Source organism: Sorex fumeus, unplaced genomic scaffold, assembly GCF_029834395.1.
Source record: "Sorex fumeus unplaced genomic scaffold, SorFum_2.1 ptg000095l, whole genome shotgun sequence".
Classification (NCBI taxonomy): domain Eukaryota; kingdom Metazoa; phylum Chordata; class Mammalia; order Eulipotyphla; family Soricidae; genus Sorex; species Sorex fumeus.
Genome location: NW_026606152.1, coordinates 5,076,729 through 5,095,599, shown reverse-complemented (window position 1 = coordinate 5,095,599; position 18,871 = coordinate 5,076,729). Strand labels below are relative to the sequence as shown.

General features: G+C 59.5%; 1 protein-coding gene across 1 annotated transcript in view; it reads right to left on the bottom strand.

Moving 5' to 3' along the window:
- Positions 1-90: 90 nt before the first annotated feature.
- The window catches only part of STX18 (syntaxin 18), a 51,620-nt gene continuing 32,839 nt past the window's right edge, over positions 91-18,871 (bottom strand). Inside the window, exons 2-11 of the mRNA XM_056132923.1 lie at positions 7,718-7,785; positions 6,017-6,132; positions 5,048-5,125; positions 4,875-4,941; positions 3,344-3,468; positions 1,430-1,518; positions 1,120-1,178; positions 844-913; positions 623-703; positions 91-495 (exon numbers count right to left, since the gene is read on the bottom strand). Coding sequence (XP_055988898.1) covers positions 400-495; positions 623-703; positions 844-913; positions 1,120-1,178; positions 1,430-1,518; positions 3,344-3,468; positions 4,875-4,941; positions 5,048-5,125; positions 6,017-6,132; positions 7,718-7,785 — 849 coding nt within the window. The 3' untranslated portion in view covers positions 91-399. The remainder of the gene's footprint in view (positions 496-622; positions 704-843; positions 914-1,119; positions 1,179-1,429; positions 1,519-3,343; positions 3,469-4,874; positions 4,942-5,047; positions 5,126-6,016; positions 6,133-7,717; positions 7,786-18,871) is intronic.

Sequence of the window (18,871 nt, the reverse complement as noted above, 5' to 3'; positions counted from 1 at the left end):
AGCCGGGATGGGGACCCACCGTGCTCGTGCTGCTCCCCCACAAAGCCACGCCACGCTCAGTGCTGGCATGAGGACTTTATTAATCGCCGGTGCCTGCTCACGAGTGTCCGTAGCTCGCGGCCTCCCAGGCCCCTTCCAGGGGCTGCTCCAAGCCTGGGCGGGGACTGAGGCAGAGTCAGGGCAGTGGTTCCAGGAGAGGCCGGTCAGGGGCTCCTCGCCCAGCCCTGCATGTCCCCACTGGAGGGGGGAGGATGGCGCCCACAACTGTCCCCTGGACGCCTGCTGCGCCTGCAGGCAGGGCTGGGAGCTGCCTCCAGCCCCAAGGGTCCCTCGGCCACACGCAGGCGGGCCAGCACCTGGAGGTGCCACTGCACTGTCCCCGGGCACCGTCCTGTGGCTCTAGCTGTCGTACCAGTCGAGGAAGAGCAGCGAGAAGGAGCACATGACGAGGAAGAAGAGGACCCACACACGGAAGCCAGCATTGTTCTTGATGGCCTGGGGGCGGAGTGCAGGCTCAGCGAGGGGCTCGGAGAGGGGCTGCTCTGGGCCCCGGGACTCCTGGTCTCAGAGTGGCTCCCACAGTCCAGAGGGTGAAGGGGAGGGGCCGGGCTGCTGCACCTACCTCACGGATGTCCTCGTTGCCCTCTTTGATGTTCTCTGTGGCCCCGACCACCAGCTGGTGGATGCTGTCAATCTCGGCTTCCTGTGGGAGAGGGGCGCAGATGGGCAGATGGACAGCCCTCGGAGCCTGGGCTGCGCCCTGCGTCGGCCTGGGGTCCCTCCCCTCGGCCAGTGGCCCCCAGAGGCTCAGTCTCGCTGGCCCGGCGGGCACCAGCCCCTCACCTGCTGCAGAACCTTCTCAGTGAACATCTCCTGCAGCCTGGAGATCTCCACCACCTTCCCTTCGATTTGCCTTTGGGGAAAGATCCATGTCAGCTGGGATGTGGGGGTGCCCAGACGGGGGCAGAAGGGAGGGGCAGCTTCAGGCAGGGAGGGGGCACAGGAAGTCACGCCCCTGCCTTGCACACACTGCTCGCCAGTCCTGCAGCCTGGTGGGGAGTGCAGATGGGTCCAGCCCCACCCAAACAGGCCAGGCGCCTGGCCAGCCTGCACACTGACCTCACTTCGTCAAAGAGGCTGTTCATCTCTCCCACAAGGCGCTGGTTCTCCTGCTCGAACTGGAAGAAATGGGACCACCATTGGGGTCTCAGCAGCCCCATGCAGCACCCCCAACTGCCCCCCATGTCCAGGACTGTCGCCTGGGTCGAAAGCAGAGGACAGGACGTGCGGGGGTGAGTAGGCATGGTCAGTAAGGCCACTTCAGGGCAATCTCGCCCTGAATTGCTGCTCCAAACTGAAGAGGGGACGCGAGCGAGCTAGGAATCGGAGGCCAAGGGAAGAGAGCAGAGGCGGCAGAGAGCGGGGTTACCATCTGGATTTCTTCTGGGGACAGTTCGTCTTCAGCCCTGCCATCGGCCCACGTCCCCAACTCAGGCTGAGCTTCAGCTGGAAGCTTTTCTGTTTAAAAAGAAACAAGGAAAGCTATTCGTTTTGGAAGAGGTAGTTTTGAGGTGTGGGTGGGAGTGTGCATGCGTGTGCATGCGCGCGTGCGCGCACAAACACACACACACACACACACACACACACACACACGGAGCTGGAACCGAATCTCCCAGCTCTGCACCGGTGAGTGTCTGGGGGCATGCTCACGCTCAGCCACTTGTTCCTCCCGAATGCTTGTGTGTATGTCTGTGTGTGTGCCTGTGTCTCTGCCTGTGTGCCTGTGTGTGCCTGTTTGTCTGTGCGTGCCTGTGTGCACCTATTTGTCTGTGTGTGTCTGTGTGTACCTCACGCCCATGTTTTGTCACGTGCCCCGCACAGCGTCTCAACACCAATCCCTCCCCAGTGTCCCTGTCCCCCCACATGCTGGGGTCTGGCTCCCCACGCCTGGGCCTTTGAGCATGGCAGCAGGGTGCCAACGCCAAACAGACCCGCCATGGCCTTTCTACTCACCTTGCGGGTTCTCCTGTAGCTGAGCACAGCCCACTGCCAGGCAGAAGCCCCAAGTCCCCAAGTCCCCAGCTTGAAGCTGGTGGGACAGGAGCACGCCTGCTCCAGGTGCAGGGAAAACAGGGTGCAAGTGTGGTCGGCACTCAGGGCCACGTGGAAACATACTCAGCCCTCCCACTACATGCTACGAGTTTGAAAGTAGCAGTTTTGGGGGGTTGGGGACACACTTGCAAGCGGGAGCACTATCCCCGGGTAAAACGCACGTGGGCTGGGAGCAAAATTCCCAGGTAGGAGCACACGTGTAGGCCTGGAGCGAGATCCCCAGGCAGGAGCACGCATGTGGAGCAGGGAGCACTACCCCTGGGTAGGAGCACACATGTAGGCCAGGAGCGAGATCCCGGAGTAGGAGCACACATGTGGGTCAGAAGCAAGATCCCCAGGCGGGAGCACGCATGTGGGACTGGGAGCACTATCCCCGGGTGGGAGCATCATCGCTGGGCGGGAGCATGTGTGAGGGTCCGGGAGCCCTATCCATGGGCAGGAGCACACGTGTGAGCCAGAAGTGAGATCCCCGGATGGGAGCACACGTGTGGGGTTGGGAGCACCACCCCCGGGCGGGAGCACACGTTGGATCCGCAAGTGAGATCCCGGCCTTGCAGTCCCCTGAATTGGTGGGGGTGGCCCTGGGGCCCCAGCACAGGCTAGTGCGGGCCTGACGTTGAGCCTGGTGGCCCTGGAGTGCCTGAGCACTGCCTGGAAGCACCCCCCAAAACACGATTTCTCTTGTGTCTAGGCCACACCCAATGGGTGCACGGGACTCCTGTCCTGAAGTCTCTCTCAGCGGCGCTTGGGGACCCAGGGGGAGTGGGGCAGCACCCGCTGAGCTGGCCCTGCCCGCCCCACCCCAAGAAGTCTCCATGTCCTGTCCCCTCAGCCCTGCCCCCGCCTCTCACTGCCAGCCACAGGCAGACCTGCTGTTCAGGCCAACTCGGGTGATCCTCGACCCTCCACCCACCCTCCAGCAGCTCGCTGTCCACCCACTCCTCCCTACCTCCGCTCACCCATGCACCTTCTCTCACCGTCCCTCCATCCCCTCGGGCCTGCTCCCTTCCACCACCTACCAGCATCGGCCAAGCTGCTCACGACCCAGGCCCCTCCGCCACCCCTGACCTGTCCACGAGCCCCCCTCTGGCCAACCTCTAGCCTTCCTGCTCCCTGTCTTACGCGTCCACCCGAGAAGCAAGCTGGGGAGGGCACGACCTGGGCAGAGCTGTGCCATGAGCTGTGGTGGTCAGAGCCGCGGGCAAGGGGCAAGGGCGGGAGGGCAGCTTACCCGGGCTCGCTGGGCCTTCCCCCACCACAGCCTTCTCGTCAGGGTCCTTGGAGGGGCTCAGGGACACTGACTCAGAGGACGCGCTCTCCCGTGTCTTTGCATTTGGCTCCGGTTCCAGCCTGGACCTAAGACAGAGAATCGGCTGGACATCAGTGGCGGCCCCAGACTCCCGCACCCCTAAGACCTCCTCTGCAGACAGAGGGGCTCCTGACCAGGCCAGCTGGCCCTATTGCAAGGCTGGAGGCCTCCACCCACTGCTTCACCAATCCCCTGCCCGATGTGCCCCACTCTGGCCAGCCAGGAAGCTGGGGTATGCCAGGAGGCAGGCTCTCTGCACAGGGGACCCAGGTGGGGCCCTCACCCTGCCCTGCACACGCTGGACCGGGGCTTCCTGCCGGGTGACCGCGGATGGAGACCAGTGCTGGAGTGTGCCTGCTGAGAGTGCGCCAAGGCACGCTGGCTTCTAGGTGCCAGCAAAGGGGCCGGCCAGGGCTGCGGGTGGGTGCGTGGGGACCACCAGGGCACCAGATGACCCCCATCAGTGCGAGCACAGAGCGCAGCAGCAGCATCCGTGGGGCGAGATGCGCGGGACCCACACTGTCACAGCAAGGGGTCACGAGCCGCACACCCCGAGACTCAGCGCGCTGCACCCCCCCCCCCCCAGCAAAGTGGCCCAGTCAGGCTGCCCCTCTGCAGAGGCAGCGCAGGGAGCAGAGGATGGAGCAGGAGTAGGGCCTGGGGTGGTCGAGACCCGGCACTGCTGGGATGCATGGACACGGGGCCGGGAGACTGGACGCCTCAGGTGTGGCAGGGCATCAGCAGAGGGGAAACAGACAACCCACATCTGGTATGGGGGAGGTGGAGAGAGCCAGCAAGGGCGGGGCTGTCTCCCCGGCTGCTGCCCTTGCGGCGTCCGGTGCAGTGACCCTGTCTGGCCAGTACCCTGGGGGAGGGCGGCCGGGCAGGTGCCTCTGCCAAGTTGCCCTGGGCGCATCACGTCTCTGGGCTGTGAGTACGGCAACCCCCCCAGACCATCCCCACAGTCGAGCCTGTGTCATCAGGGGTGTCCCCTCCCCAGGGACATCAGCACTCAGCCAGATGGTGTAGTCCCTCAATCCACAGCTGGTCACGTGTGGCTGGGCCCCTGCCGTGCTCCCTCAGCTCTCACCAGGGATCGGCGAGGCGGCCGGACAGTCCTGGGGTGTGCCAGGACAGGAGCCCCGTGGTTGGCCCCCGAGAACCCTCCAGCCAGTCACAAACACGCAGCAGTCTGGAATGCTCTCTGGGAAAGGAGGCCTACAGAGGTGCCCAGGGCTGGGGCGAGAACTGGGGGGCCCTGGGAGCGGATGGGCCACTGGCTGAGGGCGGTACAGGGTCGTGAGGAGCCCAGGTACCCCACAGTGCTGGGCATGGGAGGAGGGCACGGTCACAGCGCCCACCGCGCTGGACACGCCATGTGGGAGGGGCAGCGGACGCCCTGGGAGGGGAGAGGGAAGGAGCAGTGCCCAGGGCCCAGCCCGCAGGCACTCACAGCCTCTTCTTGTCCACCACGCGCTTCACCCGGATGGCCCTCTGCTCCGAGTAGAGCTTGCACACTCCTGCGACGACACGGGGGACAGCGCGTCAGGACGCCTGGCAGGCAGAGGCTGCCCCAACGCCCCGGCCAGCGGGAGCCGCCCCACGGACAGAGGGGAAGGGACGCACTCTTGAGGTAATCTTCCACGAAGTCCAGCACGGCGCTGCGGTGTTCCCTCACCTGCTGCGAGTGCGTCTCCTTGTGGGCTGCAAGGCAAGGGTGCGGGTCAGGCTGTCTCAGGGGGATGTGGCTGTCCTCAGGGAGGGATGCCGGTGGGCCCTGCACTCGGAGGGATGTGGGTGCTAAGGCGAGGGCCCTCCTAATGGGAGATTTAGGAAACGCTGACAGTGGAAGCACTGTGTTTGTGCACGCGCGTAACAGGAACATCCAGCAGGGCTGTGGGCACAGTGCAGTGGTGGGCGCCTGCCTGGCATGTGCGAGACCCTGAGCGTTCTCTCTCTCTCTCTCTCTCTCCGTCCCTCCCTCCCCCTCCCCCACCGCCCTCCCTCCCTCCCCTTCTCTCTCCCTCCTTTCCAGTGGTGACCTGAGAGGCCAGGAGTGTCCCAGACAGGGCTATGCCTGCTGGTCTTAGTGCTGTCCACCCGCCTTGGTAAAAACGTGACCAGCTTGCTGAGCCCTTCAGTGTGAAAGTGGCGTGAGAGCCGGCCTGCTGGTGCCGTCCCCCTGGGCACGTGGCTGAGCCACGTGGTGCCCGAGCCTGCCTCTGCTTGGGAGGGCTTCCTCACACGCTCACACCCTCTCCAGACACATCCAAGTGGCACCCATCCCACCCCAAAGCACCACAAAGAATACACGCATGAATATGCCTCCATGCACACGCACACACTTGTGCGCACGTGTGTGTGCTCACAAGTGTACGCAGATGCACATATACACACACGCACACGCACACACACATACACTCTCTCTCTCCAGCTGCTCCTGGAGGCCCCGGGCATGTGTGAAGGCCGCTCCAGCACTCTGCTCTGGGCCATCCACTTGATGTCCAGCTGCCCAGGCAAGACCCGGCTCTGGAGAGGCTGCTGCACGCCACCAGGGGGAGCCTGGCCCTTGGGGGGGGCAGGGCGGGGCCCGACCTTGTGTCCTCAGCTGCTGGATGGCCTCTGAGCAGGTCTGCATGAAGGTCTGCGCGTCCTGGTCTATCTGGTCTCGCTCCGTGTCCGTCATCTTCCCGTGCTCGGACAGGACGTGGCTGACAAGAGTCAAGACAGACAGGCTGCTGACGGCGGCCACTCTGATATGTCCCTCGGGCTGGCTGTCCTGATGAGGCCCGCACTGAGCAGAAAGCCCCATCACAAGCCCCGACCCACGGTCACCGACCCCACGTCTCATCTTCCTCATGGCACGAGACCCTGACTGAGCCCGATCAGCCCCGTGTCCTTTGGGGGAGGGAAGCAAACACACCCGCTTCGAACCCTCAAGGCTGATGCTCTGAGGAACTTCTCTGGCTGCGTGGCCAGAGACACAGGACAGCGGGGTGGGGGGAGGCGGGGCAGCGTGCCGACCCCTCACACAGCCAACTCGGGTTTCAACCCCCAGAAGCCCGTACGGTCCCGAGCCCGCCAGGAGTTGGCCCTGAGTACCAGGTGTCCCCACGCTCCTGCCAACTAAAAGACATCCCGGGCTTCTCCAGCCGTGGCTACACGGAACCCAGTGACTCTGCCTCACCTCTGGGACTTGGGAGAACGATGCACATTTACCTGCCGTGTCAAGGCCAGGGAAGGGAAACACCACGACACTCCTTCTGCTCTCAGGTCACTGTCCCAGGCACCAAGGGCAGAGGCCCAGCCCAGCCCAGCCCAGCCTGTGTGACCCAGCTTGGTTCCGCCCGGCCTGGGACAGCTGCAGCTCAGGGGGGGCGAGCTAGTGAACCTGCAGGCAAGCCCCGGGGCGCTCCCGCCCTTTGCGGGACAAAGGGCCACACAGCCGGGGTCTCGCGTCAGACCCATCTGATGAGCCTCCTCTCATGGCGCCCAGCCAGCCTGCCCTCACCTGCAGGTGGGGGCCGGCACTGGCTGCGGACATTCCCCGGGGGTTTCCATGAAATCCCGAAAGTAGCTGTCGGGGACTAAAGCCAGGGCTGGGGACAAAGACGCATCCCAAGGGGTCATTTGCCGTGGGTGCAGCACCACCTAGTGGGCATCTTCACCCAGAGGGAAACCGAGGCGTTTCAGATGCGTGGGGGAATCTCCGAAGGTGAAAGACCACGTCCCATGAGACAGGAAGGAGAAAGACCCCTTCTCATCAGGCAGAAAGGAGTGAGACCAGATAGACCCCCGCTTCCCATCAGACAGCAGAGCTGACTCACACCCACTCGGGGACAATCATTCTTGGCGAAAGAATCTGTATGAAGTCACCCTTGCTCCTCTTGAAAAGTGGGTTGCACCCCATATGGGCCAGCTGAAGGGGGGCCACAATGATTTTTAGAAACCTCTGTTTTCGGCTTGTTCAAGCCTCTGCCCTCCTTGAACCAGCACCTCGCCCACCCACCCACCTCAGTACCCCATTCGCTTGCTCTTCGAGCCCCCCCCCCCAAGTTCTGCCTGATTGAAAAAGTAAACCAGGAAACAGAAAGATACCTCGTTTAAAACTTCTGGTTTGTTAGGAGCAAATGCTTGTGCTGAGGTGCCCAGGCACATAAACGGCCCTGGGGGAAAGGAGGCGGGGCGGGGGGGGGGTGAGGCAGGGCAAGGGGCACCCAGTGAGGGTGGGAAGCCGGAGGAGGGTAGAGCAGATGTGAGGAGCCCCAGAGCCCGACGCGGCCCAGGTGTGCTCACCTGTAGGCATTGATGTAATCCTTCCGGTGCTCCAGGAGAAAGTCCCGAAGCTTGCCAATGTGCGAGATCTACAAGGAGGGAACACGGCCAGTCACACCCAGAACGGACCCTGAGACACCAGGGCCCAGCTGGGACCAGTGTGGGGGCAGCCTGGACACTCCCTCGGGGAAGGCCCCTCCCCGGCTGCGGACAGACACACAGGCAGAGGCGCCCCTCTCCCCAGGGAGACAGGGTGAGCGGCTCTGGGTCCTGGTCTGCGCAGGGCAGGAGGCAGAGGGGAGAGGCGAGTGTACGGACACGGCTGGGGAGGGCGGGGTGGCAGGTCCCTGGCATGTGCTCACCCTCTCACCCGCCCAAGGCCCCTGTGAGTCCCTGGCAGGCTGCTGGAGGCTCCGTGCGAATCTGGAACTGACCCCCGAGCCCCCACCCCGATATCAGCACGCGCCGAGAGGTGGACCGGAAACCAAAGACGTGTCCTGCTCAGCCCCCAGACCCGGCTCAAGGGCCCTGCTGACCACTCCTCCCCGGCCTGGGGGTGCCCCGGGCCCGCCCCTCTGCTGGCCCAGGCAGACGCTGACGTCCACTCCCCTGCATGCCCCGGGCCTCCCCGTCCTCAGACGCCGCCTCTCCGGGAGATGCATGCTCAGTTCAGCGGCACTGGCCGGGCACCTCAGCTGTGGTCTGGTCAGCGTCTCTCCACAACAGGTGTGCGTGCACAGGAACCCACCCAGGGGCCAACTTCTGCTGCCCACCCAATACCCGTGACTGGGCAGGAGCAACAGGCAGCTCTGAACATGGTTCCAGAAATTTCCACTCTCAGCACGGCCAGGGCCTGGCTCTGTGCAGACACAACAGACCTCTAGAAGATGGATTCACTTCTCAGAGGGCGGCTTGCTCACAACACCGGGCATTCCTGCTCTCGAAGAGGCGGCCACTTCACGACCCCGGCCACCTGCCCACAGCACAGCGTGGTTCTACGCCAACGCCCGGGACTGGCAGATGTGCCCACTACAGGGCAACTGACCCCCGGGCCCAGCACCAGAGGGGCCCCCAAGCCACCAACACCTTAACAGACGATGTTCAACAGGCCTCACCTGAAGGCCACGAGCGGGGTCTGAGAGCGTTTCAAGGCAGGGCACGTCCAGGCCGAGTAGCCAGTGCCCAGGAGAGAAGGGAGACGCCAGTCACTTGGCCGGAGGAGGTGCGGGGTGGCCTGGCCTGGCACCAGCCCCCCTCCCCCAGGCCTTTGCTCACTTCCTTGGGTGGGGACGGAGGCAGGAGAAGCGCCTGGTGTGGAGGGGCCGAGCGGGGAGGCTGGCACCTAGGGTAGCCTGGGACACTGCGGCAGGCCCCGGTCCCCGGAAGGCCCAGCAGGACATGGGCACAGCACACACCCCCACCTGCGTGCACTGTCCTGCAGGGCCGACAGTGACAGTGGACACCAGGGAGGGGTCTGCCCCGTCCTCTGCATGGCTCGGGCTCCCAACACAGGTCCGCAAACACAGGGGCGTCCCCGACCACCCTGTGCCACCTGGGCACAACCTGGGGTGGGCGTCATAAATGCGGAGGGGCATCATTCCAGTGCCAAGGTCCAAGGACACAACGCTGCCCAGCCCTGTGGTACTGGGGACAGGCAGGTCTCGCGGCTGGGCTGCCCAGCAGGGCACAGGAGACCGTGCGGGGATGGGAATCAGACCAGGGTCGTGCACTGTCTGGGCCTGAGTCAAACACCTGAGGGCCCAGAATGCGCAGAGGGGGCGGTCGGGGCGGAGGGTCAATGGCCCCAGCTGTGCCTTCCCGGCTTCCCCTTCCTCCCCTGCCAGAGTCTACTTTATTTTATTTTTTTTTCCCGCCTCTACTTTATTTTTTTAAATCTCAGCGACTGCTGGTCCCTGGCACCCCAGGACCAAGGCTAAGTCCTCACTCCCCGGTTCTCTACACACCCCCATTCTGCTGGGGTCAGGGTTCAAGTCAACCCCTTCTTCCAATCCCGTCTCCTCAGTGCTGTTGCCTCCATGGGAGAAGGTGCCTCTGACAAACAGCTCTTGTCCTGACAATGAAGGATCGGCTCCCTCCCTCCCTCCCTCCCTCTCTCCCTCCCTCCTGCTACACAGGCAGCGCTCAGGGCTTGCTCCTGGTCCTGAAGTTAGGGGTCACTCTTGGCAGTGCTCACAGAACCATACGTGATGTGGGGACTGAGCCAGGGTCAGCCGTGTGCAAGGCCAGTGCCCTCCCTACTCAGCCGAGGAACTGATTTTTATCCACTTCAAGCATCAACAGGTGGGTGCAAGCCCCAGAGTGGCCACCAGATGGCAGCAGCAGGCTAGTGGCTTCAGGGAGCTGTCAACGCCTTAAAACAACCCCAGGTGGTCCTGGGTTTGTTGTCCTGGGTTCCAGGGTCGGGCTGGAGGCTCATAGAGAGTGCACTGCTTTTCCGGGGGTGGGTGTCATGAATGACCCTGCGCACCTGCTTCAGACTGGGGTGCTGTGCCCAGCAAGAGCGGTGGGCAGAGGGTCCAACTGCAGGCAGCCGACCCCCGGAGGCTGACCACACAGTGCCGGGCGTGTTCTGCATTGTTCCCGACAGCCGCAATGGGAGGGCGGGTCCTGGGTCATTCGTTGTTCTCTCCTCTCCATTGCAGGCGGCCTGCAGTTCAGCCAGAACCAACCTGGCCGTCCAGCGCTTGCCAACTGCTGCCAAGCCGGGGAGCACTTCCTGGGACCGAGCATACTCGCTGCGAGTCACTCCCTCGGCCAAATCCATCACCGCCACCGCCTCTGGGGCACAGCAACCCCAAAGCCACGGCACCAGAGAGGAGGTGACGAACCAAGGGCCGGGCCTCTCTAGCTCTCTCCTCTGGGCAGTGTGCGCTGGGCCAGTACCCCCTTTCGAGGCCCCGGGCCACCCCCACTGCTGGCCCCCAGCACCATCGTCCTCAGGATGCAGGATTGGTCCCTTTCTCCCGGGAGCCGTCTCAGCCTTGATGTCAGGTCAGTAGGTCCTGCCCAGAGCTGCCCACTAACCTCTCTCCACCTCCCACTGCTCTGGTGCCCAGCTTGCCCCAGGTTCCAGCAGAGGCCCCATCCACTGCATGTCCACTGGTGCCCCAAAGCAGCGACCACGGAAACTCCCTCAACGTTCCCCAGGTCCTCTGCAGGAGGGCAACACTGCACCCAAAACTGGGACGCTGGACAGTGGGGCAGGAGCATGGGGACTGCTGGGGTGTCTTTCGTTACCTTACTGAGGGCAGGCTTCAGGGCAGTGGAGGGGGACACAGAGTAGTTTCTTCCTGAAACAGTGGACAGTCAGTTTGAGCCAAAGGCCTTCGGGCCCCCCACCCCACCCCCATTCGTCAGCCCTGTCCATTCTCCCCATGAGAACACCTCCGGGCACCTGGAAACTGCCCCTGCTCACCCCCAGGCTGGGCTGGTCACTCATCCTGAGGAACCGACGCCCCAGTCAGAGCCCGCGCGCCCCTGCCACGTTCTGCTGGACCGACCCTCCCTGTCTCGGCAAACTTCCACTCGGGGGCGGTGCTCGGCTGCCACAACCTTTGACCTAACGTGTAATTATGGCTGGGCCCGGGGTGGATGTGCTGGAGCACGCACACAGATGGACACAGCCTCAAGAAGCGTCAGGAGGACAGACAGAGACGCATGGGACAGGGAGGGCCGGGGGATCTCCCCGAGGAGTCGGAAGCTTCCGGAGCCCAACGCTCTGCGGAAGACACGGCCTGTGGGTGTGAGGGCACGTGGCGCCGGCTCCTCCTCGGCAGGCCCTGGGGGACGGCACAGGGATGCGGCACACGCCTGTGCCTGGACTGCGGGAGAGGAGACAGCAACTCCGAAGGCTGGACGACCCCGCTGGCGGCCAGCGGCCCATGAAGCCCGACGCCACTGGCATCTGGAACACGGGGGCGGATGAGTCAGTGTGTCCCGGCCTCTGGGACAGAGGTCATCTGGCGGAATCGCCCTGGGCACTACAGGGCAAGGGCCTTGCCTCGGCTGCAGGCAACTCCCGGCAGGGCTGGAGACACATTCCAGGGCTCAGGTGTGGGCCCGGCCTGGAGCGACCCCGGGCCACAGGGCCCCTCTCAGTCTGTCGTCCATGGGCCACACCTGCGGCTTCCCTGGAACACAGGCCATCCGGGTGCCTCGGGTCCCACCGCGGCCACGAGCGGCATCCTTCCCAGCTGAAGGGGACGGTCCACGGGCACCTTGCTCTCCTGGCCATGACCAGTCCCCAGCACAATCCAGGTACGGAGACAGGGCAGAGCGCTGCGGGACCACGAGCTCTGCAGGTGCGACCCCAGCCTGCCAAGGAGCGCCCAGACGGCCACCCAGGCCAAGCGCCACTCCCCGCCCCGCCGCAGGCCACAGGCCTCAGAACATGGTCATACAGTGTACACATGTGTGCTGGGGCACAGTGTGCAAGTGCTGCTAAGAGCGTGTCTACAAGCACGTACTGGAGCAGTGTGTACACACGTGTCATGGGTACAGGGCATGTGCATGTGTGTACGACACGTGTGCCAGAGTACAATATGTGCACAGGCGTGTGCTGACTTGCAGTGTGTGACCGTGTGTGCTGGGTTATAGTGTTTATGTACAGGCGTGCGCTGGAGTACAGTGTGGGCATGTGTTGGGGTACAGTGTGTACAGGCGTGTGCTGGAATAAGTGTATATAGGCATGTGCTGGGGTACAATGTGTGTACAGGCGTGTGCTGGGGCGCAGTGTGTACAGACATGTGCTGAGGTACAGTGTGTGGCCTCGGGGTGGAGGGTTTGGGCCACCTGGCAATGCGCCGGGACTCCTGCTGTTTCTTTGCCCAGAGGACCCTGGCAGTGCCAGGCAAGCACCTTCACCTGCTACTACCTCTCCAGCCCCTGACCTTGACTTTTAAATGACAATGTAAACTCTAACAGGGGAAAAATTGTGACAAAGGAAAGAAGTGAGAGATCGCAAAAGAAACAGGCCGACCACAGCCGCGGACTGGGCCTGGCACGGTCCGCCCACTAGGTGGTGCTGCCCGCCGCGCGGCCCCCAGTGCGGTGCCCGCGTCCGACGACGGGGCCTGCCTGGCTGACCGTGATTTGTCTCTGGAGGATACACATTTGGTTCCAGTTTCCACTGCAAAGCTGAAGTTCTTAAGACAGGTCATGCAGATCAATTGCTCCTGTAATGTGAACCTCAAAAGAGCAAGTAATATCTAAACAAGAGGAGGGGGTGGCCGGGCTGCGGCTGGCCAGCCTGGCTACCTCTAATCGCCGCATGGAGTGGTTCCCTCACAGAGGGGGCTTGGCCGCTGGTGGCCGGTGCGGGACGCGGGAAGCGCGGCTTGCTGGGGCCTTCCAGCCGCACCGTCGTCCACACGCCTTCCCTGCCTCAAATCTCCTTTTCTCTTGAAGGAAGCCGAGAGCAAGGGACCGACAAGCAGTTCCACCCGAGAGGCTGAGAAGGGATCGGCGGCAACGTAAACGGACTCGCCCCCACAGGACAGAGCACGGAGGGCAGCGGGCATGCGGCGGCCCTGGGGGGCCACCAGGGCCGACCCCCACCCCCAACGTGGCGCCCTCCCCTCAGAGTGGTCTTCTTCAGAGTAAAGAGGTTTGAGACTTAAAGTTGTACACACACATGCGGAAAGTATTATTTCAAGGAACAAGTTACAAAATATTCTCACACCCCTTTTTTGCTTGGAAAGATAAAAATGTAAAATGCAGTGGTTTCTAGGATTTAAAGAAATGACATCAAATTACTAACTGCTACGTTTTATAAGACGAGGGCTAGATTGATACAAAGACTGTTTCCTAAGTGTTTAAAGTAGCATAAAATAATTCACTCTGATTACAACACCCGTCAGAAAATTGTGTGGACCAAACTAGAAAAACGATGCTCTATAGTTCTGGGTTGGGAGAATCGAATTTTATCTTTCGAATCTACCATTAAGATACACGGACTTAGACATTAAAAGTGTTGAATCTCAAATTCGGAACTGAGTTTGAAAACTTCAAAAGTCAAATGAGAATGTACTACTTACGTCCCTTTGAACAGTTTCTCAGGTCATTGAAAGCGTTTGGAATACCAGGCAGACAAAAATTTTCTTTCTGATAACAGTGAATTTCAGTCAAGATCAAATATAAATTTGGGACCAATAAAACTGTCATCAAAATGTAACACCAGCTGCCCCCCTAAACATTTAAGCCTTTAGGAAAAACAGTGGTATAAGGAAGAAAGGAAAGGAAAGTCACCGTTCAATAAATCCTCTGAAAACACCACAGTATTTGTGTCTGACCAACGGCTGATAAGACTGTAATTTCAAAGTGGTAAAGTGATAATCTTTTTACACTGATAGGCAATGTCAAAATAGAGAGATTTAAAAATGTTCAGATTAAGGTCTTTGTTATTTTAATTTTTATATTCTGTCGCATGATCTATTTCTATACTCAAAGAATAATTTTTTCTGGCCCGAAGAATTAAGAATCTCCTGTATGCTAAAACTTAATGCTTATTTTGTTAGAGAGAGAGGAAAAGAAACAAAAAAGAAAAGAAAGTAATTTCCTGGTAACTGGCAAGTTTGTACTTTTTAAATGGAATCTATAAATACATATGTAATTTCTGTATCCATAATTGGAAAGGGGAATTTTAGGGATGCCTATTAACAATCGCTAAGGTTTGAAAAAAAAATTCATCTATGTTGAAGAATTTCTATTGAAGCCTAATTTCCAATTACAGTCAGTCTTTGTTCCACATCCATGTAAATCACCATTCCACTCTCTGAAAAATGAGTTTTTGGAGAAAAACATTATTAAATGTTCCATCTGACTTTAATAGAGTTTCCCAATTTGCTTTTTCATGTTTATTATCAAACTCTAATCATGAGCTTTCCCAAACTTATTTATACTTTGACACAAACTCCCAAAGTTTTCCCGACTTAAATCAAAACCCACAAAAACTGTGGGAAATGTTTCGCTTGAAAGATGAAAGTGAATCAGTCCAAATGTACATTTGCAATAATCCGTGTTTACTTCTGCCGTTCAGCTAACAGCACTTTCAATCTATGCCTGCAACTTCATTTTCTTGTCTCTTAAAACAAAAACACAACTAAAAAGGGGGGGCATGTTGTTCTGCCGGCCCGCTCTGCCTTGGAAACATAAACTCCTGTAATGAGCGCATTCCTGGACAACTGAGTCCACCCGGCGGGGCCGCGCTCGCATTCCGGCAGCCGCGCTGGGAGCCGGGCAGGGCTGGATGTCACCCTCCCTGCCGCAGCCCCCTCCTGTCAAGCGTGGGCAGCGGGGCAGGGCCCGGGGGCTGCTCCGGGTGGGCAAGGCAGCTGGGACAGCCAGCAGCCAGATACAGGTCCACCGGGGAATGAAGGGCCTCGGAGCGGGCCAGACTTTAACACAATTCCAGAACAGCCGAGAGTGACCACGCTCCAGCTGTCCAGGGCAGGAGGAGACTGACCTCCGGCAAGACGTGACGTGGACTCAATGCGCCTCCAGCAGGGGAACGGTGGGCACACAGCTCCCCAAGACCAGCACGTCTCGAAGTCTGTATGATGGCCAGAGAAAAGGGCCGTCCCCCTCCCCATTTTCTTTCTTTTTTCACATCTTAAACGGTCTCTTGAGAAGAGACCCTGGTGCTGCGCGCTGTCTCATCCCAGCACTCCCCAGCCACGGATCTCAGTTCATTTTTAAAAATGAGGTCCATTTCCTATAATTTGAGATATTTTAGAGTACAATTATTTTACATTTTTATGATGACTTTGGGGTATCATTACAAATATTTTTATGTGTTTAAACTTAGGAAAGTAAAATTAAGTAATAGCTTCTCTTAAAGGGAGCTGTCAACTCTCTCCTGAACAAAAATCTTTGTTTTAAAGCAATCGAGAGATTTACATCCCTAGTTACCATAGAAATTAATCTTAAGCTTTAGGGAAAAAATTGCATAAAATGCTCTTTATTTAATTAAAATCAGAACATGCTCTTAGAAATAAAGACCTTCTTTTGAACAGAAAAACCTTTCCCCAGAGTAGAATTGCTTGAAGTCAAGGTGGCACTCTTTGTGATTAATTAATCAAACATGGTTAATGGACTCATTTGTGTTTGTGTGGGTAGAGAGCGAAAGACTTTGTCAGGAAGGATTTGCTCCAGGCATGCATCTGCAGAAGAACTTGGAGGAGAAAAGAAAGTGAAACTCCAAGTCCAGAACCGCCTCGGCAGATCGTGGAGGCCCGGGGGAGAGAGTGCAGGAAGGGGAGAAAAGAGGAGGAAATCGCGCCCAGCCATCGCCCCTCCAGCCCAGGGTCCCCCAGCCCGGGGCCGAGACCCCTCACGCCACAAGCAGAAGCAGGGCCCAGCACAAGGCGCCTCGGCCAGCCAGTCCTCAGGGACTGCCCGGCAGACAGCGGCAGTGGGGCCCACCTGGCCCCCTCCTGCTCGCCCCCTCCTCCCCCCAGCTCCTCTCCTGCTTGCCCCTCTCCTCCTCACCCCTCTCCTCAGCATCCCTTCTAGTCTTGAGTCTCCCAGCGTCTGCAGGTTGCTGGCTAAAGCAGCAAACGCCTGAGACATTTTTAAAACGTCAACGCTTTCAAGGCTTATGAAATTCAAGTTTTGATGAAATCTCTGTACTACCGAATTTAATTCAATTTCATGAGATTTAAATTGTACAGCTTCAGGTTTTTCTCTGCATAATGAATAATTGTAAAAGTTAAGCCACATTCTGTTTCCATTATGCTTTTGAAAAGCCACCCATTTGGACTTTTGTGAAAAAATGACCAAAAAGAGGTTCAGGGCTGAGTGCAGAAACCAGGGGCAGACATTAATGACCGTCCTAAAGCAAATATCGCGGTGCTCTAGACACGACGTCCCGACTACAAATGTTTCTGCTTTCACAGTCTCCAGGGGGTGGAAGGGCTGTCCGACACCGGGGTGCAGGCCTCCCTCCTCTGGGAAGCCACCATCTCCCCAGCCCATTCCACAGGCTACAGAGAAGGAGTGAGAAGAAAGGCATCTGGGCTCGGCGCGAGGTGCAGAACGGGTGGGAGACGATCAGAGGAAGACGCCTCCACTGTGCCGACATTCACCTTGCTGGCCCCCACGGGGGCGAAATCAAGCCAACCCCGCTATCTGGGGGCTGTCTGTGTTTTAGCTTGTTGCCAGGAAGGGGAGAGAGCTGGGAGTCTGGTGCGGGTTGGAGGAAATGAGCATGTGAAGCACTTCGGCAGACCCCACCTTCCCTGGCAACCCCAGGCCTGGGACGAGAGCAGCCCAATGCGGACACTCCAGCTCCTCCAAGGTACCCACAGAAACGTCCCGGCTGCCAGAAACCACCGCGGCGTGCATGTGGCCTCCAAGAGGTGTCCACGGTGAGTTTGCTGGAAAGACAATCTTCTAGTTCCTTTCTTGCTTGTTTTGGATCACACCCGACAGTGCTCAGGGAAACTCCTGGCTCTGCGCTAGGGAGATACACTACAGACACCAGTACATACAACTGGTGGTGCTCCGGGGACCTGGTGGACGAGGTAAGCACCCTGCCTGCTGCCCACGGCCCTTCTACTGGGCGTGCAGGAGAGTGACCACGTCCCCCTCCTGGGTAGGGGGACAGCAGCGGAGGCCCTGCATCCTCTGCTTCAACATCCCCTTCCTGAGGGCACCTGAGGGTCCCCATGCCCACAATGAGGCAAAAACCCAGTCACCCATGCCCCGCGTGCCCATCACCCAGTGACCCAGGGCTCTGTGGGGGCCAAGGGCTGCCGAGACGGGCAGGGGTGCAGATGCCCGGTCAGGTGCCTCCCCATTGGTACATGCGTCCCCAGGAGCGAGTGGGGTTCCCAGCGCTGCTCCACACCCCTCCCAGCTGCACTTGGAGGTGACTCGGCCGCTCCACCTGGCCCAGGATGTGTCTGACAGGACCAGGTTTGGCCCGGCGCCCGCCTCGTGCCCCTCTTCACAGCCACCGGGCAGGGCTCAACCACAAAGTGGGGCATGCTAATGGCAGATGCTGCTCGCCCTGTCGACGCCCTGCACTCAGGCCGTAAAGGGGAGGGCCCTTGGGAGTGGGTAAGGGAGTCTCTGCAGGACCCACGCCCAGGCATGCAGGAGCGGGCAAGGGGTCTCTACAGGATCCCCATGGCTCTGTGGGGGCAGCTGTCCTGGCAGGTGGGCACGGAGCAGCTCAGGAAGAGACATGAGACCTGGCATTCAGGCACCGGGTGAGCTGCAGCGTGGCTGCCGCTGAGTGGTGGGGCTGATGTCTGCCTCAGTTTCCTCACGGTGAGGGGACATGAGGGGGAGAGGGTCCATGTCAGCCAAGGGGCAGTGCAGGGGGCAGGGCAGGGCACGCGGGCCGGGAGGAGGGTCCTGTGAGCTGCCGGACGAATGTGCCCACAGAAGACAGGGCAGCGTCTCCCTGCCCCACCACTCGTGCCTTTGCTGCGGAGAGAACCCGCGTCCACCTTAAACCAGAAGAACACTGGCATCCACCTTCAGGCGAGGCGACATTGCTGGGTCAACTGTCACGGGTTTTCATTTAAGGAGCTTCCCCCGAGCACCCGAGGGAAGACGTGGAGGGAGAGAAGACGGATTGAGAGACAGAACACAGCACAGTGGGAGCCACACACACGCACACATGCACAGGCCACACGCACACACACAGGCCACAAGCACATGCACAGGCCACACAGACACACACACATGCACACATACATGCACAGGTCACATGCACACATACACAGGCCACACACACAAAGGCCACACAGACACATACACACATACATGCACAGGCCACACACATGTGCATAGGCCACACGTGTACACACACAGGCCACACATACACACTGAGGCCACATGCTCAGGTACACACAGGTACACACACAGGCCCACTCACACCAACAGGTTACGTGCACATATGCTGACCACACAGGCACACACACACACACACACACACACTGCTCTGAATCCATGTGCGTCGGAAATCCTGTAATGGTAATCGAGAAAGAACATCTATGACCTCCGATTATGCCATTTTTATCCTAGACTTGAATTACATTTCCTTAAATAATTGGACCTTTATCAAGATCCTTGTCAAAGAGACTCAAACACAAAATTTCTTCCTGCCGGTGGGTTTCTCTGCAGTCCCGAGAGAAAGAAGGCAAA